General features: G+C 34.5%; 1 protein-coding gene across 1 annotated transcript in view; it reads left to right on the top strand.

Annotated features, from left to right (window-relative positions):
• Positions 1-12,635, top strand: part of SEMA3C (semaphorin 3C) — a 176,257-nt gene extending 163,622 nt beyond the window's left edge. Inside the window, exons 16-18 of the mRNA XM_019451299.2 lie at positions 2,791-2,858; positions 5,005-5,135; positions 9,743-12,635. Coding sequence (XP_019306844.2) covers positions 2,791-2,858; positions 5,005-5,135; positions 9,743-10,156 — 613 coding nt within the window. The 3' untranslated portion in view covers positions 10,157-12,635. The remainder of the gene's footprint in view (positions 1-2,790; positions 2,859-5,004; positions 5,136-9,742) is intronic.
• Positions 12,636-26,791: the final 14,156 nt, after the last annotated feature.

Raw genomic sequence — 26,791 nt, 5'->3', positions numbered from 1 at the left:
CTATATATATCTTATTCTTTGACATATTCATACCCATCTTTGGCTAGCACACTGAAAGTTTTATTAAAAATATCCATATTATTGAAGTTCTCCAAATTATTTTAAAACTTAGTTAAGCGTATATCATAGTGAATGCAAACCATGTTTGCTGAATCAAGTATTTCCTAAATTCTCATCTATTTTTAGTGATTAATAGTAATAATAAAAATGATCACTTGTATTTTCCATATTCATTTTCTTTAATAGTGTTAACTTACCTGGTTTTATTGCAATTGTATTGTCTATCTATCTGGTACACAAACATACCATGGAGAAATTCATAGGAATGAAAATCAAAAACGTGTCTTTTGTATAGAAACAAGTACAGTGATATTTAGAAATCAGTGTTTATACTTTGATATAATAAAGTTATTAACTATTATTGGCTCAGTAGTTTCTCGTTTTTAAAAGTTTGCTCCTAGCAAACAATACAAGCAATTTTCCTTTTCATTCTCAAGTATTTTAAATATTTGTGCATTTGTATCAAATATTGCAATTTAATCCCATATGTTATTTATTCTGGATTCAGACATGCAAGTAAGAAATTTTATTCTAAGACAAGATAATCAGTTCAGCCTTCAAGTAAATTATCTGTTTTATATACAAGAACAAAATGATTTCATTGTTTATCCAAAGGATTAGACTCTGAGGGAGAAAACATGGGTAACTTGAGCCCAAATCCCAAATCCTACATGCAGTATAATATTACTCTGCCTACCAGCATGCTTTTGCAATGCTGAATGAATGCCCTAAAGGGAATCTACAAATACAAAAAAATCTCAGATAGCTGTCTTGCTGATCTCATCATTTAAGCCAAGACATAATAATGCTTTTCTGTATTGGAATGTCTGGAAGCTATGTGATACCATAAATTCAGGTTGTCCAGCTATGTAAACCATAACATAGTGCTAGTCACAGGACAATCATTTTAACCATTGTGAATGATATTGCTTCTCTAGATGGCTGAAAATCACTTTTTCAGCAATAAGAACTCTCACATGGTGCTCATATAATATAGTGCACTCACAAGTAAAAATGCAGTGACTTAGAAATATAGCAAATGCAATGCAATAAAAAGCTGATATAGGAGCTATTCTAGAGTACAGCATTAATTGTATTTGCTGAGACAAGAGTGACTTTTACTAGTTTGTGTGTATGTGGTTGTATTAGAAATATAAAATTAAATAAGGATTATGACTTTTTTAGAAAAAGAATGCATAAATGACACAAAATGTTATAGCTATATATCCATAAATAGATGTATATAATCCATTAAATCTACAAGCTACGATTTGCTGTAACCTTAAAATGATTTTTTTCACTATCAATGACTTTGAGATTAGTCTCACTTTGTGAATTTGGTAATCCCTGTGTGATTTTAATATGTCTGCTCTTTAACTGAATATTTAATTTACCTTTAAGGTTAAAAATGTTAAGAGAGACTTAACAGCTAACCCAATTAAGTAATATGCTTGTTTATATATATTTCTCAGCCTTGATAGTAAACAATCAGTTTATCCCTGTATTCCTAATATTTAAAGAGAGGTTCCTTTCCTACTCTCTTATAGCAATCTTCATCCCATGATTTATTGCTAAGAGAATATCAGTTGCTCTATTTTGGTTTGTTTCACTATGTGATACAATTGGAATTATATGTGGATAGATAGATTTATTACATTTTTATTAAATATAATTTTATTAAAAATATATAATTTATAGACTCAGGAAATTAATTAGTATTGAAATAATTTAAAACTTTGCTTTAAATAATAACCAGTTTAGAAAGAATGTACCTAAATTTGGAAATGCTTAAACTGATGATACATAACAACTAAAATGCAATGAGTGAACTTTGGATCATGAATAAAAAAAAATCCATAAGGGATACTTTGGAGACAATTACGGAAATTTTACTATAAAATGTGTATTGTATGATATTATCGAGTAATCTACTGTTGTTATAAGTGATTATAAGATGCATGCCAAAGTATTTAAGAGTGAAGTATTATCATGTGTGCAAACTTATTTTCTAAAGGTTTTCATATATGTGCATAAATAATATATACACAATACACAACACAGTACTTGCATATGATAGAAAAAAATAAATGTGGCAAAGTATAACTATTCATGTCTCTATCAGTGTTCATTGTACTCACCACTTTTCTGTTGACTTGGCATTTTTCAAAGTGAAAATTTGAAGGAAAATTCTTATTCTAGTAAATGAACAATTTTGCTTAATTTTACACTAAATGTGCATGTTCTATCACTTATTTCAGAAAAGTTTTAAAATATCTTAAAAGTATTAGAAAGTGTTGACTCTTCTAAGAAAGCTATGTTCATTTAAGAAAAAAATTACAAGAAAGAAGATGCCAGTGAATTTATATATTAGAAGTTTCATCTTAGAAAATTTTGGCTGAATGTCCCTAAATTAAAATTTACACTATTAATTTGGAATCTAACATTTACCCAGGAAGTGCAAATAATAAGGGTTTCATAGCCATCTTCTCACTCTTCCTAGATGGGGAGGGACAGAATTAATTCCGAATGAAAAAAGGGTTAAGTACCCATCCTGTCATGGAAGTGTTGAACAAGAAATGTGAAGTAGCTGTATTAGATAATCAGACCTGTTTTCTTTATGAAAGTTTAGGCAATTAAAATACTGTGAAATTAAACATGCAATCTTTTAAGTGTGGTGTAATCAGCAATGTTAATTCTAAGTCAGTTTTATATATGTCTCTGCACTTACAGGAGGAGCCGAAGACAAGATGTGAGACATGGAAATCCATTGACTCAATGTAGAGGATTTAATCTAAAAGGTATTAAAAGTGAGCAATGGTCAATTTTGGTAAACAGCAGCAAAACTCTGTATCACATTTCAGTGAGGGAACCTTCATAATAAATTCAGATCTCACATTTTAAGGAAAGATTCACTATGAAGATTCTTGGTGTTCAGATACGGAAATTAAAAATCAAATGTCATTTGTATGTATAGTAAAAAAGACAAATGTCCATGGACACAGACACCTTGGGTATGTTAGTTGGTAGGTCTTTCACATAGATATCAGTTACAGATTTTCCTAGCTATTATTTTCTTTCTGAAGAAACAAAGCTGTTACCTTCTTTCTCAAGAAAAAAAAATTGCTCTAAAAACTTTACCACTGAAGAACAAATAGAATAGTGCCCTGTTTGTTTGTTATTGTGGTAAATAGAAACAACATAAAATTTACCATTTTAACCATTTTAAAATGTACAGATCTGTGGTATCAAGTACATTCACATTGTTGTACAACCAACTCATCTCTAGAACTTTTTCATCTTTCCCAAGTGAAACTCTATACCTGTTAAATACTAACTCCCTGTTCCCCCTGCCCCAGCCTCTGGAAGCTCCCATGCTATTTTCTGTCTTTATGAATTTGACTATTCTAGATACCCCTATATAAGTGGGATCACAAAATATTCTTCGTTTTGTAACTGGCTTATTTCGGTTCTTCAGGGTTCATTCATGTTGTTGACATGTGTCAGAATTTCTTTCTGTTGGAAATGGAAAAGTCTTCTATTGTATGCATGTATCACATTTTGTTCATTCACTCATCTATCGCTAGACACTTGGATTGCTTCCACTTTGGACTATGTGAATATCCTGCTGTTTTCATGGGTATACTACAGTGCCTTGGTTTTACAGTTTATAACCATTCCAGTACTTTTGGCGGTCCTGTCTTATGTCTTACAGCAATCTAACCCGTTTTTCTCTGATCCTCACATGTAGATCCCGTATTATTATACTTTCCCCAGTATACTTTCTCCCAGCTCCACATCAATCCCTTGAGTGAAGTATCTTCAGACAGAGCTCTTCTTAGTTCATGCAGGTGCTGCAGACACACTCTTGCTAACAATTCACACCAAGATTCCTATTGCTAATATTTTTGAGTGTGGGCCTTTCTTTAGTAAAAAAATGACATTACTAACTACACTAAGTATAAGGAGAAAATTATGACACATTTTGCTTGGTTGTTCCATACATCTAAGGGAATACATCCAAGTTATCATTTCTCTGTATACTATTTTATAAATACTTGTGCCAGTTGTACTAATAGTATTCGCTCTAGTGTTAGAACTGTCTGTCACTAGGGGTCACGATGAACGAACATCTATGTTGGCTTTGTGTCAGAACTTGAGTTAAGTGCTTTTTAATGGACTATCTCACTTAATGCTTATGAAACTGTACTACAGTTCTATAATTATCCTTGTTTTATGAATGAGGATTCTGTTTATGGCTAAGCTACCACATGATTATACTTATTGGTCTTCCTAAATTAAGAATTTCAGTAAAGAACCTATTTGAAAACATAATCCATGTTTTAGAGCCAAGTAAAGCTGAGGCACAGAAAGGTCAAGTAACTTGTGTAAGGTTACACACCCAGCATCATTGAAGTCAGAATTTTGCTTCCAATACATCTGAATACAAAGATTGTGTCTTTAATCACCACTTCCCATTGTAGACACTCTTTGCTTTCTGACTTTTCCTGAAGCTTCTGAATTTCATCTATACTACATTGAGTATGGATGAAACTGGCTTTAATAATGCCTGGCACTTACTAACTCTTTAAGTAAGATGTGTTTCCTAATAATTCACAGCTTTGGTTTTCTCAGCTATGAAAAACTGAGAAAACTGAATTCATAAGTATATTGTAATAATTAAAAGTTCAAAGTGATATGAAGGACATTCCTTGGTATCAAGTAATTCTTGAATAAACATCAATGCCCCCATGTCTTTTTGTCCTTCCTTTTAGGCTAAACACAGCAGGTAAACAATGTATAATAGTCTGCTTGTTCAATGATTAAAAATTGCCTTTTGGTGGTTTCTATAGATGATCACAATTGTATAGAGAAATAAACTTTCATATAGGAGAATATGCTCTGAATTCTATTCCCTGTCTTTCTCCTTTCATTTTTGCTTTTCAGCATATAGAAATGCAGCTGAAATTGTTCAGTATGGAGTAAAAAATAACACCACTTTCCTTGAGTGTGCCCCTAAGTCTCCACAGGCATCTATCAAGTGGCTGTTACAGAAAGACAAAGACAGGAGGAAAGAGGTGAGTAAGGCAGCACTACAGCAATCAGTCAGGGCTTTGGAAAGACATTAAATCACCACCCCTTAGTGAAGTTCAGATCAAATGAAAAAGAAAAGGCATATGAACATCCTTTTATGTCCTCAGGATGACAAGTGCCACTTCCTTTAAAATCCTTTGTCTGTAGAGTTGATGAATTAATTAGAAATCCTTGCTGCCTGCACTCAAGACGGGGGTAGTGATAGGAGGAAGCATTTGTAAAAGAAACAAGATGTGTGCAAAACCAGAAGCCAAGTTCTCACTCAGCAGCACCTTTGTGTGATTCACAAGATAAAAGGGAGCTTTAAAAAAATTCAAATTTCCTTAGCAAGAAATTTCACTAAACTATAACTTTTATGGTAAGAAGCATTTTTCTGCCGTGCAGTAACCTATTTCCTTTGCTTTATTATCCATAACTCTATGATTTTGGTTAGGTAATGTATGGAACCATTGTTTATGGGAGCACTGCCTTTATTTAGTGATATGGAAAAAGCAGTTTTTTCAAATAAAAGGACACTGACATTAACTTTTCACTGATCTTAAAGAGCTGTTTTAGAAGGGAAACATTGTAAAACAGCATAGGGTGAAATATTATAAATAATGAAGTCCCATAATACTCATGTCATGTTGTACTGACAAATAAGAGGAAGAAGAAGAAAAAAATATATGTATATATAAAGCCTTTGGGTAGTCTAAAATGTCATGTTTTTAGCAGTGTTCATAAAGTCTGATGGAGCAAAGGGGAAAATGGAGCCTTCCCCATTTGGGTGTATTCTGTTGTGGACAGTTTAAGTACTACATATTAAGTTAATTAGGACTATGTAGAAGGGACACAATCCAAAGCTATAGAACCAGGCACTGCATCAGAGTTACTGAAATAGATGTTGGCTCCATATGGGGAATACTTTACAACTCATGCCTGCCTGTCCAAAGACAGTAGGAGCAGTTTAGTCATTGTGCGTCCATGTCTATGGGATATTAAACCACAGGCTGATGAACACTTGCATAAGAAGAGATTTAACTGAGGGGCGCCTGGGTGGCTCAGTCGGTTGAGCGTCCGACTTCAGCTCAGGTCATGATCTCGCGGTCCGTGAGTTCGAGCCCCGCGTCAGGCTCTGGGCTGATGGCTCAGAGCCTGGAGCCTGCTTCCGATTCTGTGTCTCCCTCTCTCTCTGCCCCTCCCCCATTCATGCTCTGTCTCTCTCTGTCTCAAAAATAAATAAATGTTAAAAAAAAAAATTAAAAAAAAAAAAAGAGATTTAACTGAGACACATGGATGGCTCGGTTGGTTGAGCATCCAACTCTTGATTTGGGCTCCGGTCATGATCTCACAGTCCTGAGGCTGAGCCCCTTGTTGGGCCCTGTGCTGGGTATGCAGACTACTTAAGATTCTCTCTCCCTCTCCTGCTGCCTCTGCCCCCACTCAGGAACGAGCTCTCTCTCTCAAAAAAAAAAAAAAAAAAAAAAAAAAAGATTATTTTTTTTAACCATCTGGAGGAAAGAGGAGCTAGATGAACGTTAGGACCTCTTCTTGCCCCAGAATTCTATGATACTAAAAAAATCTTTTTAGACATTATTATTAATAAAAATATTGTTTAAGATCTGTTTACTTTGCTACAAAAATCTGTCATCAAAAAGGACTTGAAATTTCTACAGACTAGTTAATTTTAAATTCTTTTGAGTGGATATAGGTGATAATAATTGTCTTACAACATAAGCTGAGATAGAAGTCATAATGTGTGGTGATGATTATTGTACAGAAATGAAGTTCTTAGGCTAAAGCATGGCATGTATTCATGGACAGTCCTTCTTGAGAAGGTCTGTGTGTATATATGTGAATTGGAAATCTACAACTCAAACAGGGATTACCTTACATGAATAAAATGTTTTTCTTTAATTCACTAAAAAGTTAAATAGAGGGACATCTAGGTGGCTCAGTTGATTAAGCATGCAGCTCTTGATTTTGGCTCAGGTCATGATCTCACGGTTTGGGTCATGGGATTGAGCCCCACATCAGGCTCATGCTGAGCACAGAACCTGCTTGGTATTCTTTCTCTCCCTCTCTCTCTGCCCCTTCCCAATTTGAACATGCGTGTGCTCTCTCTCTCTCAAAAATAATTAAACTTAAAAAATATTAAAAAGTTAAATAGAATCATATACAATCAGTGAATATAATTTGTATTATTTAAAGAAAACGAGTACATACAAGCTTGAATACATGCCACAGAAATAATGAATGCAATTAATAGTGGATCGAGTTCTAGATTTAATGATTGAATCTCTTTTGTGATATTTCTGATATTTTATTTCAGAATGCCCAAGAATGTAGGGACTCAGTTATTACTATCTTGCTTTTTCTTCAAATCATAAAAGCATAAGATTGCTGTAAGACTAGGAAAACATTAACTATAATATAATTATGCAAATCTATTTTATCTAGAATTTATAGAGCACAATTCTACTCCTTACTTTGGCTAAGCAAACTATTACTGTCTTATTAAATTTATCCTAATTCTTTCTTAGTAGTTTAGGCAAAAAGGTGCTTATTTCTCATGTTAATATGTAAATATTGAATTTTTTAAAAATAATGTAGACGGGGGCACCTGGGTGGCTCAGTTGTTTAAGCGTCCAGCTTCGGTCTATGTCATGATCTTGCTGTTCCTGAGTTCGAGCCCCACATTGGGCTTTGTGTTGACAGCTCAAAGCTTGGAGCCTGTTTCAGATTCTGTGTCTCCCTCTCTTTCTCTGCCCCTCCCCAACTCACACTCTGTATCTCTCTCTCTCTCAAAAATAAACATTAAAAAAATTTTTTTAAATGTAAGACAAATGATAAAAGCTCATGGAGAAAATGTACATAGTTCATACTGAATAGCATAAAATGATCACTAAAAGTCCTCTTCCCCTTCACTTCAATATTTATTCACAATTCCCCAAAGTATAAAGCTACTAGGAATTATATATTCAATCATAATGTATTCCTCCAAATATTCCCCATAATTTTCCTATTTTTATCATTCTCTTTGTCTCTCTCTCTCTCTCTGATGTACACTCACCCACTTTAATATCAGTAAGTACATATGCAGCTAACTTATTTTTCCTAGCCACATAGTGTTCCACTATATGAATATATCTTAAGGTTTTTTTTAAAGCCATCTACTGCTTAGGTTATTGTTTTTCTTCTTATCAAACATCATTTACATGAATACTTGCATACTTGTGACTGTATCTTCTGGAATAAATTCCTAGAAAAGAAGTTTCTGCATCACATTTTATATACATGCTATATGATTTTATCAAATTGGCGTCCACAATTTTTCCTAATTTTGCACAAACATAAAAGGCTTTCTCTCTTTTTTTCGAATGCATTTCTACATGATTGAAACTATTTTGGGGACACACTTAAACTTTAAAAATTAAATTAATATCAAAACTTCAGTTTATATATTTCAGTCCTTCTTCCTGGCCTCCCTCTTCTAGGTCTGTTCTATTATCTGTATTTCACTTGTATACTTTGCCTTTTTGTGCTTTTGTGTGAAGCTTACCTTTTATCTAAAACAATCTATGTTTGATTTTTATTTCGTTGATAATAAAATACCTATTTACACAGAAATTTACCATTTAAAAAAGCATTGTACATGCATTCCTTTATTTTTATTTCGGTCAGGGGTGTTTTTTTTGTTTTTGTTTTTGTTTTTTCCCTCAGTGAAAGAACATTCTCGAGTATGCATGTCAAAGAACTTCTTACCACTTAAGTTTTTAGTCTGTTTGTTGGCAATACTATAGCTAGAACTTTAAGAAAGATGATTTCATGCATTTAACTAATATTCAGCAAATAATAGTTTTTCTAGGGCAAGCCTATAATTAAATATTACCTCATAGCTTTGTATTATCTTTCCTTGGCAAGTAAAACTACTTAGAAGACTTAGAAGATGATGGCATTTCATCTTATTTTTAGTCATTCTTTAGTTTGGGATAATTAGAAAAAGCCTCGATAGTATTCAAAACTCAGTCTCTGCTTACATGATTTTTTTTTTTTTTGAGTCATCTTACTGCTTTAATAAAGTAATGAATTGTTTCAGTTTTTACTTAGGAGAATATTCATTCATTCATTAAAAAATGATAAAAATTCAACCATTTAACTGTGGCTTAATGATTTTACTACGAAGAGAGTATTTTGTTGCAATTAAAGACAGGAATTCCAGGATGAAATAGATATTTTAAATTATCTGTGAATTTTGTGTATATAGGTTGACTGTGATTCATATTCCCAAAGCAACCAAAACTCTGTGCTTATTGGTGGAGAAACTACTTCCATCCAAAGGGAATGAACTTTAAGCTATTTTTGGCAATGTGGGTGATAACTTCATCCTGTCTTTAATAGATTTTAATAGATTCAATGCTCTTAAGACAACATCTCCTGGGCAAAACAGGCAGTGGAACTGACCAAAACTTTATGTTCACTAAGAAGTGAGCTGATCAGTACTAGATGCTTTTGCCAAATTTGGAAGTTCAGTGATACTCTGTATATGTTGATCATATCTTTTTAGAAGACACAGAGTTGGGTTTGAATCTTTGATGAATCTCTCTTTTAGGTCAAGCTGAATGAACGTATCATAGCCACTTCACAAGGACTTCTAATCCGCTCTGTTCAGGATTCTGACCAAGGACTATATCACTGCATTGCAACAGAAAACAGCTTCAAGCAGACAATAGCCAAGATCAACTTCAAAGTTTTAGATTCTGAAATGGTGGCTGTTGTGACAGACAAATGGTCCCCATGGACCTGGGCCAGCTCTGTGAGAGCTTTACCCTTCCACCCAAAGGACATCATGGGGGCATTCAGCCACTCAGAAATGCAGATGATTAATCAGTACTGCAAAGACACTCGGCAGCAACATCAACATGGAGAAGAATCCCAGAAGATAAGAGGGGACTACGGCAAGTTAAAAGCTCTCATCAATAGCCGGAAAAGTAGAAACAGGAGGAATCAGTTGCCAGAGTCATAATGTTCTCTTACTTGGGGCTTATGCTTCCAGTAAAGAATGGTCTGTCTTCAGTGATCAAATTTTGAGCAAACAACCTTGTGTTTTAACCCATGGGAAATTCCTGATAAATGTGGTTACTCACTCCCAAAGTGAATATTACATGAACTGAAATGAGCATGCATTTTCTTGTATGATATTGACTAGCACTAGACATGTCATGGTCCTCATGGTGCATATAAATATTTAAGTTAACCTAGATTTTATTTATATCTTTATTTACTTTTTCTTCAAAATCGATATGGCGGCTATAAAACTAAAATTCTTACATCCCTTAATTGAATGAGGGCCATAACCCTGTGATTTTCCTTCCTTGCATTAACGGTTTAGATTTGGAATTGTCACTGATTTTAAATATGAGCACAAATGCCACATTTAAAACTTTTACATTGTAAAAGTGGTATAAATACATGTGATAGAGTAGCTCTCAAAAGAAATATTGAATAGATACAAGTCAAGGAAGAAAGCATCTAAAAATTGTATAAAACGTGAGTGATTCATAAATAAAACAATGAACAGTTTATTTTTTTTCCAGTGAAATATATTAATTTTTTTTTATTATTGTGAAAATGGTCAGTTGCTGATACCTGTTATTGATCTTTGGGTTTTTTTCTTGTTTTAGGAAGATAAAATAAATGACCCTCACCATAAACATCTTTGATTGGAGTTATGTCAGTGAAGCATTTAAGTTTATATTCTTATGCTATTACCTTCCAAACGAAAGCACTTTTTTTGGAAGTTATTTAAGTTATTTTAGACTCAGAGAATATAATCTCACACTGCTTAATTAATTACTGTATTTGTTCTAACTTTCTAGTCTGCATGGCAAAGTAAACAATATAAGAAGAAAAAATGAAATATCAAACTTGTATATGAGAGGTGAAACTCAAATGGGGAAAAATAAAGTAAGGAATGTAATTTTATTAAGAGCTGTTTATAAAAAATATAACTAATTTTTAACATCAGTGATTAATTTCAATAATTAACTCTCACATTTTTTTGGTTTGCCAACCTTAGATATCATACAGATTTTAAGTCACCAATTCATTTTCTTTTTAAATGATATTTAATGTGTGCTGAAGAGGTGCTCATTTTGTGGAGAAATGAAAAAAATTCAAATATGAACAAAAATAGACATACTTTCTTTTAAAAGAATGCTGGTACTTATGCACACTGGTATATAAATACAAATATGATAAGTTCTATAATGAGTAAAATAACTTTCTTCTATTTGTAAGTTTGGATCCTTTCATTAGAATAATTTATTTTTGAACGTTTTACTCCAAATAGCAATTAAATGGGAGAAATATGAGAAATGTCTTTCTATTGTTATATTTCCTTTAAAAACACAACTTTTGCTTTTTTATTTTATTTACTTTTCAAGAAATGGTCATGTTTCCAGGTGCAAATAGAAATTGCATCATATATCTTTTCAAAATCTAGTACAAAATTATAGGTATAGTTTATAGTCCACAAAGAAGTTAAGGTAGATTTATCACCTTTTTAAATGCCACAGTATAAAAGCTTGAGCTAAATCATTGTCCAAATGAATGTGATCATTGATCAGAATCTAAGAAGATTTAAGATTTCTGATTTCTTATTTAAGATTTCTGATTTCTTATTTAAGTGGTGGTAAATTATGATATTATATAAGAGGAGGCCCCAGTGAGGGCAAACACTGCAGTTAAAATACACAACATAAATAATGTTCATTCAAAAATAAGCTAATAAACAAAAGCTATTTTCCAAATGTGTATGATTCTAAAGTACTCACTAAAACAGTTTATTATACAGATATTTTGCCTGCTTAAAGAATATAACTAAACTTCTTTATTTCTTCTCTATGTGCAAAAATAGAAATGCACATCAGTGGAAAGCCAAATCCATCTTCAATGTTTGTGACCATTCTATTCTATGTACAGAGTTAAAGTAAAATTGTTTTAGAGTCAGAAGATAGGGTAACTACACAGGTCCCCTTGCTTAGTGTAAAACCAGAATGATAGACAATAAGGGTGTTTAGTTTTGTAATATTATTTGTGCTATTTAATACCTTCTCCTTTGAGCATTATTCAATTGTATATACTTTTATTACTTTTAAAATTATAGAAAATCTTGAACATAACTGCCAAATGTAAAGAAAAATTTCTCAAAAAATATTGTCAACATATACTGAATATTGGTGGTTAATTAGTATTATTTTGTGTAGTTTGACATTTCAGTGATTTAATATGTTTTCCATTTGTATTGTACATAAAATTTCCTAGGAATGCACTTTTTTCAAAGTGTAGGTTTGTGAATAGATTTTAGCATGATGAAACTGTCATTACGGTGAATGTTCACTCTGTGAGAAAACAAATGAAATGTAGTTAGTACCTTAATATTTAATTGGATATTGAAGACATCATTTGCCTGGCAAAATAAAATATGTTGAATTCCCCAAGAATGTCTTCAACTTTTCTTTCTTTTTATTATTATTATTATTTTTGTTTTTAATTTATATCCAAGTTAGTGAGCACATAGTGCTATAATGATTTCAGGGGTAGATTCCAGTGATTTATCCCGTATGTATAACACCCAGTGCTCATCCCAACGAATGTCCTTCCTTATGCCCCTTAGCCATTTAGCCAATCCCCTTACACAATCCCTCCAACAATCTTCAATTTATTCTCTGTATTTAAGAGTCTCTTCTCTTTTGTCCCCCTCCTTGTTTTTGTATTATTTTTGCTTCCCTTCCCTTATGTTTATCTGTTTTGTCTTAAATTCCTCCTATGAGTGAAGTCGTATGATATATGTCTTTCTCTGACTGGTTAGTTTCGCTTAGCATAATATCTTCCAGCTCCCTCCACATAGTAGCACATGGCAAGATCTCATTCTTTTCAATTGCCAAGTAATACTCCATTGTGTGTGTGTGTGTGTGTGTGTGTGTGTGTGTGTGTGTATCCATACACCACATCTTCTTTATCCATTCACCCATTGATGAATATTTGAACTTTTCCATACTTTGGCTATTGTCGATAGTGCTTCTATAATCATTGGGGTGCATGTGGCCCTTCGAAATAGCACACCTGTATCCCTTGGATAAATATCTAGAAGTGCATTTGCTGGGTTGTAGGGTAGTTCTATTTTTAATTTTTTGATGAACCTCCATACTGTTTTCCAGAGTGGAAAACCACCAGTTTGCATTCCTGCCAGCAGTGCAAAAGAGATCTCTTTCTTCACATCCTTGCCACCATGTTGTTGCCTGAGTTGTTAGTTTTAGCCATTCTGACTGGTGTAATGTGGTATCTCATTGTGGTTTTAATTTGTATTTCCTTGGTGATGAGTGATATTGGGCATTTTTTCATGTGTCTTTAGCCATAGAATGTCTTCTTTGTAGAAGTGTCTATTCATGGCTTTTGCGCATTTCTTCACTGGATTATTTGTTTTGGGGTATTGAGTTTAATAAGTTCTTTATAGATTTTGGATACTAATCCTTTATTTGATATGTCATTTGCAAATATATATCCCATTCCATCAGTTGCCTTTTAGTTTTTGCTGATTGTTTCCTTCACTGTGCAGAAGATTTTTATCTTGATGAGGTCCCAATAGTTCATTTTTGCTTTTGTTTCCCTTGCCTCCAGAGAAATGTTGAGTAAGAAGTTGCTGCAGCCAAGGTCAAAGAGGTTTTTGCCTGTTTTCTTCTCTATAATTTTGATGGCTTCTTGACTAATGTTTAGGTCTTTCATCCATTTTGAGTTCCTTTTTGTGTATGGTGTAAAAAAGTGCTCCAGGTTAATTTTTCTGCATGTTGCTGTCCAGGTTTCCCAGCACCATTTGCTGAAGAGACTGACTTTATTCCATTGGATATTCTTTCCTGCTTTGTCAAAGATTACATGGTCATACGTTTGTGGGTCCATTTCTGGGTTCTCTATTCTTTTCCATTGACCTCAGTGTTTTTGTGCCATACTGCCTTAATGATTACAGCTTTGTAATACAGCTTGAAGTCTGGGAGTGTGATGCTTCCAGGCTTGTTCTTTTTTTTTTTTTTTTTTTTTTCTCCAGGATTGCTTTAGCTATTCAGGATCTTTTCTGGTTCCATACAAATTTTAGGATTGTTTTCTCCAGCTCTGTGAAGAATGCTGGTGTTTTGATAGGGATTGCATTGAATATATAGATTGCTTTGGGTAGTATTGACATTCTGACAATATTTGTTCTTGCAATGCAATCCATGGAATATTTTTCCTTCTTTTTGTGTCTTCTTCAATTTCTTTCATAAGCTTTCTATAGTTTTCAGTGTATAGATTTTTCACCTTTTTGGTTAGGTTTATTCCTAGGTATTTTATGGATTTTGGTGCAATTATAAATGGGATCAATTCCTTGATTTCTCTTTCTGTTGCTTTATTATTCGTGTATAGGCATGCAACCGATTTCTGTGCATTGATATTATATCCTGTGAATGCTGAATTTATGGGTCAGTTCTAGCAGTTTTTTGGTGGAATCTTTTGGGTTTTCCACATAGAGTATCATGTCGTCTGTGAAGAGTGAAAGTTTGACTTCCTCCTTGTTGACTTGGATGCTTTTTATTCCTTTGTGTTATCTGATTGCTCAGGCTAGGATTTCCAATACTATGTTGAATAACAGTGGCAAGAGTGGACATCCCTGTCCTGTTCCTGACCTTAGGAGGAAAGCTCTCAGTTTTTCCCCATTGAGGATGAGAGTAGCTGTGGGTCTTTCATATATGGCTTTTATGATTTGAGGTACGATCCTTCTATCCCTATGTTTTTGAGGGTTTTATCAAGGAAGGATGCTATCTTTTGTCAAATGCTTTCTCTGCATCTATTGAGAGGATCATGTGGTTCTTGTCCTTTCTTTAATTGATGTGATGTATCACATTGGTTGTTTTGCGGATATTGAACCAGCCCTGCATCCCGGGTATAAATCCCACTTGGTTGTGATGAATAATTCTTTTAATGTATTGTTGGATCTGGTTTGCTAGTATCTTGTTGAGGATTTTTGCATCCATGTTCATCAGGGAAATTGGTCTGTAGTTCTCCTTTTTAGTGAGGTCTTTTTTTGGTTTTGGAATCAAGGTAATGCTGGCTTCAGAGAATGAGTCTGGAAGTTTTCTTCCCATTTACAATTTTTTGGAACAGCTTCAAAAGAATAGATGTTAACTCTTCTTTGAATGTTTGATAGAATTCCCCCGGAAAGCCATCCGGCTCTGGACTCATTTTTTGGGAGATGTTTGATTACTCATTTAATTTCTTTACTGGTTATGGGTATGTTCAAATTTTCTCTATTTCTTCCTGTTTCAGTTTTGGTAGTTTATATGTTTCTAGGAATTTGTCCATTTCTTCCAGATATCCCATTTTATTGGCGTATAACTGCTCATAATATTCTCTTATTATTGTTTATATTTCTGCTGTGTTGGTTGTGATCTCTCCTCTTTCATTCTTGACTTCATTTATTTGGTTCTTTTTCTTTTTGATCAAACTGGCTAGGGATTTATCAATTTTGTTCTTTCAAAGAACCAGCTCCTGGTTTCATTGATCCATTCTACTGTTTTTGTTTGTTTGTTTGTTTGTTTGTTTTGGTTTTGATAGCATTGTTTTCTGCTCTAATCTTTCTTATTTCATGTGTTCTGCTGGTTTGTGGTTTTATTTGGTGTTCTTTTTCCAGTTCTTTAAGGTGTAAGGTTAGGTTGTATATCTGAGACCTTTCTTCATTCTTTTGGAAGGCCTGGATTGCTATGTAGTTGCCTCTTATGACCATGTTTTGCTGTGTCCCATAGGTTTGGGGCTTCATTTTCATTGGCTTCCATGTGCTTTTTAATTTCCTCTTTAACTTATTGGTTAGTCCATTCATTCTTTAGTAGGATGTTATTTAGTCTCCAAGTATTTGTTATCTTTCCACATTTTTCCTTGTGGCTGATTTCGAGTTTCATAGTGTTGTGATCTGAAAATATTCATCGTGTGATCTTGATCTTTTTGTTCTTGTTGAGGGTGTATTTGTGTCCCAGTATGTGATCTGTTCTGGAGAATGTTCCATGTGCACTCGAGAAGTATGTGTTCTGTTGCTTTAGGGTGAAATGTTCTGAATATATGTGTTAAGTCCATCTGGTCCATTGTGTCATTCAAAGCCATTGCTCCCTTGTTGATTTTGTGTTTAGATGATCTTTCCATTGTTGTAAGTGGGGTGTTGAAGTGCCCTACTATTATGGTAATATTATCAATGAGTTTCTGTATTTTTGTGATTACTTGATTTATGTATTTGGGTGCTATCACATTTGGAGCATAGATGTTACAATTGTTAGATCTTCTTGGTGAATAGACCCCTTAATTATGATGTAATGCCCTTCATCTCTTGTTAGAGTCTTTATTTTAAACTCTAGATGGTCTGATATAAGTATGGCTACTCTGGCTTTCTTTTGGTGACTATTAGCATGATAGATGGAGAGCCATCTGTTTAATTTCAATCTGAAGGTGTCCTTAGGTCTACAATGGGTTTCTTATAACACCATATAGATCTTGTTTTCTTATCCATTGTGTTACCCTATGTCTTTTGATTGGAGCATTTAGTCCACTGACATTTTAGAGTAAGTACTGAAAGATATGAATGTATTGCCATTATGTTCCCTGTAGAGTTGGAGTTTCTGGTGTTGTTCTCTGGTCCTTTCTAGTCTTTGTTGCTTTTGGTATTTTTTTTTTTTTTTATTCCATCTTTTCTCCCCTCAGAGTATTCCCCTTAAAATTTCTTGCAGGGTTGGTTTAGTGGTCACGAACTCTAATTTTTGTTTTGGAAAATTTTATCTCTCCTTCTATTTTGAATGACAGTCTTACTGGATGAAGATTTCTTGGCTGCATATTTTTTCTGATTCTGTGTATTGAATATATTCTGCCACTCCTTTCTGGCTTGCCAATTTTCTGTGGATAGGTCTGCAGCAAATCTGATCTGTCTTCCCTTATAAGTTAAGGACTTTTTTCCCCTTACTGATTTCATGATTCTTTCCTTGCTTGAGTATTTTGTGAATTTGACTACGATATGCTTTGTTGATGGTCGATTTCTGTTGAATCTAATGGGGGTTCTCTGTGCTTCCTGGATTTTGATGTCTGTGTCTCTCCCCAGGTTAAGAGAATTTTCCACTTGATTTACTCACATAAAACTTTTATCCCCTTTTCTCTCTCTTCAACTTCTGGGAACCCTATGATTCAGATGTTATTCCTTTATAATGAGTCACTGTGTTCTCTAATTCTTATATCGTACTGTTTTGCCTTAGTTTCCCTTTTTTTCTGCTTCATTACTCTCCATATGTTTGTCCTCTATATCACTGATTTGCTGCTCTATTTCATCCCTCTTTGCCACTGTGGCATCCATTCATATTGCTGCTCAGTTATAGCATTTTTAATTTCATCCTGACTAGATTTTACTTCTTTTATCTCTGCAGAGAGGGATTCTATGCTTTTTTGAACCACAGTTAGTATTCTTATTATTGTGATTCTAAATTCTGGTTCAGACAACTTGCTTATATGTGTGTTAAGTCCCTGGTTGTCATTTCTTTCTGTTCTTTCTTTTGAGGTGAATTCCTTCCTTTTGCCATTTTGAAGGAAGAAAAAGGGTTAATAAAAAAAATAAAAATTACAAAATTAAAAACAACACCAAAAAAATCAAATAAAGGGTGCTAACTCCTAGGTGTGGTTTGGTCTGGTTGTTGAAAGAAGCTGTATAGAATAGAAAAAAAAAAAAAAAGGGGGAAGGAAACAAAGGGAAAAAAAAAAAGGAAAAAAAGAAAAAAAAAAGGAAAGCATCAAAAATTTCAAAAAAATGAAAAAATTAAAGAGAATAAAATGAAATAATGAAAGTATAATAGAAATTTGAAAATTTACACAAAGTATAAATATAATAGAAAAAAGATCTTTTTTATAAAAACGGAAAACAAAATTTTTTCTTTCTGTATTCAAGAATAAGAAAAGAAAAAGAAAAAAAAATTGAATGGATGGACCAGTGAACAGAATGAAATAAGATTGAAATTACATCCAGCTTCCCCTAGAAGTCAAACTATGAAGCCCTTTATAGTCTACAAACTAATCAGGGAGAGAGATTTGTGCTCTTGCAGAGCATGGTGGACCAGTTGAGTGGGATTTAGTGTAGCCACCACATTCTCCACTAGATGGCGCTACTTAACTTGCTGGGGTGGATCACTGTGGTGCGTGTAGGCGTGTATGCGCATGCGTGGGAGGCGTCAAAATGGTGTCACACAGCTACCCATCTCTGGTATCAGTACTCTGTGCCCTTGCTGACTGGCAATCAAGCACACCCCTCCTGTGTCTCTGGCTTCCGTCTCCTCCCCGCTTCTACACTGTGACCAAGTTGTTCAGCCTGCCAGGCGGCACGGGCCTCCCGAGTTTTATCTCAGTCGGGCGGCCGCGTCTCCAAATCCCTCCCTTCTGAGCACCCTGCAGCTTTGACCCGCTCAGAGCCTCTGGTGAAAGGTCTCTCGAGTAATGGCTGGGTGCCGGCCCACCCCCTGGAACGTTGGCAGGACTGTGTTGCTGTAGATGCTCAGAGACTGCGGCCGGGTGCCAGCCCACCCCAGAGAAAGTTCGCGCAATCGTGTAGCAGCTGTGGTTCAGGGATTATGGTAAATCACAACACCCACCTGGCACCAGGCTTCAGTGAACTGTTAACGTCTTTTTTCCAACACCAGCGAATGTGGCTGTTCTCTGCACAGGACCGGACGTCCTCCAGCCTGAAGATCCCTCTGCTCTTGCTGTCTGCTCCTGGGCTTTTGCCCTTCCCACCAGAGCACCACCAGGTATTGAGCTGTGGAGTTTCAGGCTCTTCACTCCCCTGTTTATAGTGTACTCATGGAATTTAAGCCCTCTCCTTTCTCCCTTTTTTTCCAGTCCCTTGCAGTTCCTTTCTCTCTCTCTTTTTTGTTCAGTCTACTCTTTGTCTTTCTTTCTCTCCAGCTGCTTTCAGGATGGGATGGGGGGGGGGGAGCGGGGAGAAGAGATTGCTTTTCCTGTACTCCCCACCCACCCCCACCTCTCCATCCTCTTTCTGCAAGCAATAAGTTCCCTCCCTATTCTAGGTAGCTTCTCTCCCCCAGTTCACCTCTCTGTGCCTCGTACCTACCTGCCAAGTTCTGTGGTTCAAGTTGTGCAGATTGTTGTGTTTATCCTCAAACCAGTTTTCTAGATGTGCAAGATGGTTTGGAGTTGCTCTAGCTGCATTTCAGGGCCGAGGGAAGCAAAAAAAAAAAAAAAAAAATTCCATGCTGCTCCACCATCTTGGCCCCTCTCTCAACTTTTCTTTTTAATGTTGGAAACTTACAAGTGCTTGTTGACATGATAGAATCTACTGAATCTTATACTTGTTTTTCTCTTTTTAAGTTTTACTTATTGATCCATTTTTGTGAAAATAATGCATCTAGATATTTCAAAATTCAAAACTTCCAGACGAATATACATGGAAAATTCTCCTTGTACCATTTTCCCTCATTTATTCAAGTCCTAACCCCAGAAGAAGCCAATATTGTCAGTTTCTGTGTAAATTTCTATATTTTACATATATGCAAGAAAATTCCCACTTGTTTTCTCTTTAAAAGGCATTGTTCATCCATTTACACCTATCAGCTTTGCAGATTATGTTGTTTCTAACAGTGGGGGGAAAATGTATAGTTTAGGAATGCTTGGTGTTTGGAGCCAGACTGCCTGGATTTGAATCCAAGCTCACTATCTTGGAAAAGTTACTGAATTTCTTTTTGCCTTAGTTGTCTGCCCAAGTTCATACCAGTAAAGTATTAGAACAGAACATATGATATACTAAGTGTTCAATAATATTTAATGTTTTCTTTGCTTAGAAAGTGACATATTGTTAGAGCAGAAAGGAATCTTCATCATGTTCTTTGTTAAGTTACATGCCAGTGACCCAGGTTGGGGAGCCTGCAGTCAGCAGGTTAGATAACATCTTACCAAGTAAAATGAGCCTTTATAAAATTGAGGGGAAGGTAGCCACAAGTTAACTCATAATTCTGCTAATGCATTTGAAAGACAGAAGCATTAGAGATTTCTTCTATTTCTAGGCCGTAACTCTGTAATAACGTAAGTGGAGAAAAAGTGAACAAAAATATTAAAAATTATCTCAACAAATAGTCCAACCTCATGATTCAACAATACTCCCTAATTGCATCATTATTTTTCAGAATCTCTTTTGCTTTTAATTCATCTTAACCTTAGTTTAAAATAATTGTAATATATTTCGTATCATTTAAATGTTAGCCTCCTACCTAAGCGAAAAAGTATTTAAGAAAAAGATGATGTAGGGGTGCCTGGGTGGCTCAGTCAGTTGAGCATCTGACTCTTGATTTCGGCTCAGGTCATGATCTCACGGTTTTGGATAGAGCCCCGTATCCAGCCTTGTGCTGACAGTGTGAATGAAGCCTGCTTGGGATTCTGTCTCACTCCATCTCTGCCCCTCCCCAACTCCCTCCCTCCCTCTCTCTCTCTCTCTCAAAATAAACTTAAAAAAATTAAAAAGAAAAAGATGATGTTTTTCTATACCTATTCTTGTAGCTAAAGTCAAGAAAAACATTGCACCTTTGTATTACAGCATAGTTAAGCCTGTAAAACACTTAAGTCTAGACAAGGAAATAATCAGACTCAGTAGAAATGTTTACTTACCTAAAGGCATTGAGAATTTCATTGAACTTATGCATGATTAGAAACCTTTGGGAGACTGAATTTTTATTGTTTTTCCTTTAGATTTTAACCCACCATCCTTTTATCCATCATCTTTTGCACAAGAATACCAGCCTCTCTGCAAAATCAAATCATTTGCTATACATTCTATGTGTGTGCCATTCAGTGAATCCCATTGTCAATAAATTGTTTTTCCTAAGGGGTTTCTGATATATATATATATATATATATATATATATATATATATATATATATATATTTCATTTTTTTGTAGTTTCATAACAATATTACTTTCATAGCACATAGATATTGAGAATTGGGAGAACTAGCTTCAAGATAAGAAAATGCCATCCTCAGTCTAGTGACTAATGTGTTTGTCTATTCACCTCATAAAATAATACTTCAACCCAGTTTGAATTGTGTATTTCTCAGGGCTATTATGCTGCCATGCTCGAGTGTTACTTACATAAAATGCTATTAAAGAATGACATTATAACAAACACATTAAGACTGTTTATTCTATGTCAGGTTACCTCTGACAAAGAACAAAACCCAAGAACAAAAGCATGGTGAAGCCTATTCCTTAAGAGTTTCTCTGAATTATTTATATAAAAATGTCATTCAAGCATTTTATGACTCCAAAAACAATGATTTCTGCATGGCAGAATGGATATATGATAAAATTTTTATGAAACTAAAAGCCATTACTATTGTTTCTCTGGATATTTTTCTTTTTTTTAATTTTTTAAAAATGTTTTATTTATTTTTGAGACAGAGAGAGACAGAGCATGAGCAGGGGAGGGACAGAGAGAGAGGGAGACACAGAATCTGAAGCAGGCTCCAGGCTCCCAGCTGTCAGCACAGAGCCTGACGCGGGGCTCGAACTCATAAACCATGAGATCATGACCTGAGCCAAAGTCGGATGCTTAACCGACTGATCCACCCAGGCACCCCTCTCTGGATATTTTTCAATATACATGTGATCCTTGGCTCATGAAGGGGGTACAATGACATAAAAGGAATTTCCTGTTTTGTCTTTCAAAATGTTATTTCTACATTTCTATATAGGAAAAAGGAGTTGAAGCTTTCTGTTTTCTTTTTTCTTTTACTTACTTGTGCTTTCATGTTAGATATGGGAGGTTGTAATACTCTTTCTTTCTCTGCTACATCATGGCTTTCCAGAGAAGCTGGACCTTCAAAGTATCTTCTTTTGAGTTGATGTGATTTGGCATTTGTAAATCATGGTATGATGGTTGAAGTCAACTTGACTCCTGAATAGGAAAAGAAGCTGTGGGAAACACAACCTGAGGAAGTGCTAGTTAAGCCATATCAGCTTGGGACAATCAGTAAAGTCCCAGTGATGTTTTTATTTATGTATGTGTATATATTTGTTATATCATGAATTATGCACACATAAATTCACAAAACAGCTGTATTCTATTTATTTATTATTTCAAAATAAGTCTCAATTTCTGCTCCAAGTTTCTAATCCAGCTCCTCCACTTATAAATGATATAACCTGGGAACATTGCATCCCCCTGGATGAACTGTTGCTTTCTCTAAGATTGGAATTATAACAGTATCACATATAGTAGTGGTGAGAATTAAGTTAATACACATGGAATTCTTGTAGTGCCTGACACATAGTGAAGACCCAGTAAGTACATGCTATTATTTTTCCACTAGGAGACCATAACTATTTCAAATACTTGGGCATTTGTTCCTCTTTTATCTCAGATTGCATCAAGGTAGTTCAATTGGTATTTGATGTAATTTATCTATATTGGCATGCATGGCAACATAATTTTTTTTAATTAAACTTTGCTGTCAGTGCAGAGGTATCCCCTGGGTTGTCCCTTGTTGCCCATGCAAAGTCCTTTCAGAGCAGGTAAACTTTCCACTACATCCAAAAATGCTTAGAAGAATAAAGATAATTATTTCTGCTATTTTTGCATCATTCTGGGAGACAAGCCAAGAGCCCCTCTTACCTAAAATTACTGGGGAGTGTGTGTGTGTGTGTGTGTGTGTGTGTGTGTGTTTTCTTGGCCCCTCCCAGATCTTATACATCCTCAAGACACAAACCCAGAAGTAAGATAGAAATATAGGACCCAAAACCCCTATTGTACTCACCACCCTTTACTTTTCATTGTTACAGTCTCTGATGGCAAGAATTATTCATTAAATATCTCCCATGAGATTAAGCAGTGGCTTTCACACCCTGGCACTAAAGTACCCTCTAAGATATTTTTGAAAAGCTATGTAGCCCCTAACACATTTCTAAGTTAACATCTCCTTTTTTTATTCTGTTTAAGTACTTGCAAAAGATATTTCTAAGTTAACATCTCCTTTTTTTATTCTGTTTAAGTACTTGCAAAAGATATAATTTCTGGTATGGCATAATTATGAAATTTTAAAATAAAGCAGGTGTTTTTGTTTTTTAATTTTTTTTAATCTTTATTTTTGAGAGAGAATGAGTGTGTGAGCAGGGGAGGAGCAGAAAGAGAAGGAGACACAAAATCCGAAGCAGGCTCCAGGCCCTATGCACAGAGCCCAGTGCAGGGCTCAAACTCACGAACCATGAGATTATGACCAGAGCTGAAGTCAGACGCTCAATCCACTCAGCTACCCAGGCACCCCTATTTGTTTTTGTTTTTGCTCCATGGTTTATCTAGAGGTATGTTGATACAGTTCCAAATGCTTAGGGACCTTTTTTCAGATATCTTATTATCAAGTATCTATTAATTTCTGATTAAATACCATTGTGGTCAGATGATATAAACGGAATGGTTTCAAGCCTTCGATATTTATTAGGACATCTTTTGTAACCAGTCTATAGTCTATGCTAATAAATGCTCCACGTCTGTCTGTTAGGTGTATTATTCATTGTCAACTAGATCATATTGGTCAATAATGTTTTTCACATCAATTATATTTTTATTTTCACTTTTTGGGGTTTGTTTTGTCAATTCCTGAAAGAATATTGTTAAATTTCAACTATGCCTTATGTCTGTTTATTTCCCTTTTATATCTACCAATATTTCCCTAGTGTATATAGAAGCATTCAAAGTGCATACACATTTAATACTGTTATTGTTCTCAATGAACTTGATCCTTTCAAAGTTCTAAAAGGTTTTTTTTTTTTTTTGTACTAGTTTTTCCAAAGTCTACTTAGTGTAATGCTATATCATCACAGCATGGTACAGATCTTTCTTGACTTACAAAGGGGCTATGTCCTGATAAATCCATCGTAAGTTGAATATATCATAAATCAAAAATGCTTTTAATATACCTAACCTACCAAATATCATAGCTTAGCCTGGCCTAACTTAAACATGTTCAAAATACCTTAACCTATGGCTAGGAAAAATCATCTAACACAAGGCCTGTTTTATAATGAAGTGTTGAATATCTTGTGTAACTTATTGAAAACTTTACTGAAAGTTGAAAACAGAATGGCTGTCTGCATACAGAATGACTGCAGGTGTGTGGTTTGTTTACCGTCATGATCACGTGGCTGACTGGGAGTTGCAGTTCCCTGCCTGTGAGGATCACAAGACAATATTATACCATATATTGCTAGTTCAGGAAAAGATTAAAGTTCAAAAATCACAGTGTGGTTTCTATGTACTGACTGATTTGCTTTTTCACAATCCTTGAAAGATGGCAGAGTTGAAAAACCATACGTGAAAACATCATAAGTCATTTAGCTATATTTTTGTGCTCTTTTTGATGATCTAATGATTACAGTATTTTTCTTTATGTATTCATGATATACTTTCAAATGATAACTATTTTTAAAACATTGTAAGAATCTTGCAACTGGATAATTCAACTTACCTTCCTCTCGCTTCTTATTCTCTTGTTTTATTATATTCTATTGTTATATATGTTATAGTTCCTATAATAATTACTATTATTGCTTTCTAAAATGATAGCAGTGGAATTAAAATACAAGAATTTGGCGCCCACCATAATATTTTTAAATAATAAAGAACAAGTTCTCTTTTAACAGTCAGAAATTATATATTATTCCTATTTTTCCTTATCCATATATCTATTCTTGCCCTACAAAATTTTATCCTGTATAAGCTTTATATCTTAAAGACTTGGATTACTCTCTTAAACAGTTTTGCAACAAAATATGTATATTTGTTTAATTCCCATTTTAAAATATCCCGTGGCCATAAGGCTCTAAATGTTAATATTTTTAGATTAAGTTAAAATTATAAATTGCTATAATTTGGCCAAAGACCACAAATAAATTCAAAATTCTGAGTCACTAAACATAAAAAGTAAAATCTTAAATGAAAACACATGTAGTGAGATAAATGGAATGGAAATTCTTCTTCTTCTTTTTTTTTTTTTTTCATTAGTTAAGGTACCTGTGTACAAATCTTACTTGAGGGAATGAAACAAGGTTTAACCAAAATCTTACTCCTAAGTTTTGTTTTTAGATATGAAAGCCTGAACAAATTGTACTTACATAATTTAATGGAGCTAGAAGAAGTTTCATTATAGTGCTGCTATTCAAATATTTAGATATCTTTTGAAGAATGTCTCACATCATTATTGTCAGAATCTGTTTATTTGTAATTCGAGTATAGCTGACGCACGACATTACATTAGTTTCAGGTGTACAACATAGTGATGCAAGTTCTATGTACATTATACTCACAACATGTATGGCTTCCATCTGTCAGTATACAATGCTCTTACAATACCATTGACTGTATTCCCTATGCTGTGCCCTTCATTCCAGTGACTTACTTATTCCACAACTGGAAGCCTAACTCTCCCACTCCCCTGCACCCATTTTGCCTGTTGCCCTCACCACCTCCCCCCTGGAACCATCAGTTTGTTCTTTATATTTATAGATCTGATTCTCCTTTTTTGTTTTTTGTTTTTCCTGTTTGGTTTATTAATTTGTTTTGTTATTTTAGGGTCAAAATTCATTTTAATTAATAAGCTAACAATTTGATTATGTTCTCTTACAGTCTTATTTAAACAAATTTTTTGAAACCATCATTCTTCTCAATACTTGTCCCAATACTTAGAGCCCTGCCTTTGATGGATTTTCTGCTTCAGTGGGGCCATCTCCATGGTTTTTCCAGAATAATACTTTGTAATACAGACTTCCAGAAGCTGCTTGCTTACTGAGTGGCCTTGGGAAAGTTACTTAACCTCTCTGTATCTCTTGTGCTCCTTATCTGAAAAAATGAGGAAAATAATATTACTTACCTCATAGGGTTGTTTTATATATATATATATATATATATATATATATATACACACACACACATATTATATATATACATATTATGTATATACATACATATGCATGTACATATTATGTATATATATACATGTTATATACATATACATATATATATGTATACATGTATATATATGTGTGTGTTTATATGTGTGTGTGTGTGTGTGTAGTGTTTACAACAGTCCTGCCGCATGATTAGGATATTATTAGTTCAGTTAATGCTCTTCTTACATGCTGTTATAAAAACCCTCTGTTTCATTCAAAATTTCCAGTGACAGTTTATCTTTACTATTGCTCTAATTTCCATTATTCCTGCTCCCCTGCCCTGTCCAGCAGGCAATCTGACAATCATTATTAAGTTATGCCCCTTGTCGATCTTCATTTTTAACCCTAAACTTTTATTTTTCCAAATCAGGAAAAGGCTCTTGACCCATTCCTTCCTCAAGTTGAATTCCTTCACCATTTACCTGGTAACCTTGGATTTACTGTGAGAAGCCGGCTTTCCTGGAGCTTAGATTTATTCATCCTGGATGTTAGCTGTCATCTACAGTGTTACAAACTTGACCTTTTTCATAAGACTCCTTGCTATCCCCTTTTTACAGCCTCCTGTCAATTCTACCCTGGCAACCCTCCAGGCATAGTAAATCT

The sequence above is a fragment of the Panthera pardus genome, unplaced genomic scaffold (assembly GCF_024362965.1).
Source record: "Panthera pardus isolate Hobbes unplaced genomic scaffold, ASM2436296v1 HiC_scaffold_8, whole genome shotgun sequence".
Lineage (NCBI taxonomy): Eukaryota > Metazoa > Chordata > Mammalia > Carnivora > Felidae > Panthera > Panthera pardus.
Note: the sequence above shows the minus strand (reverse complement) of the source record. Positions and strands in the feature narration are given on the sequence as shown.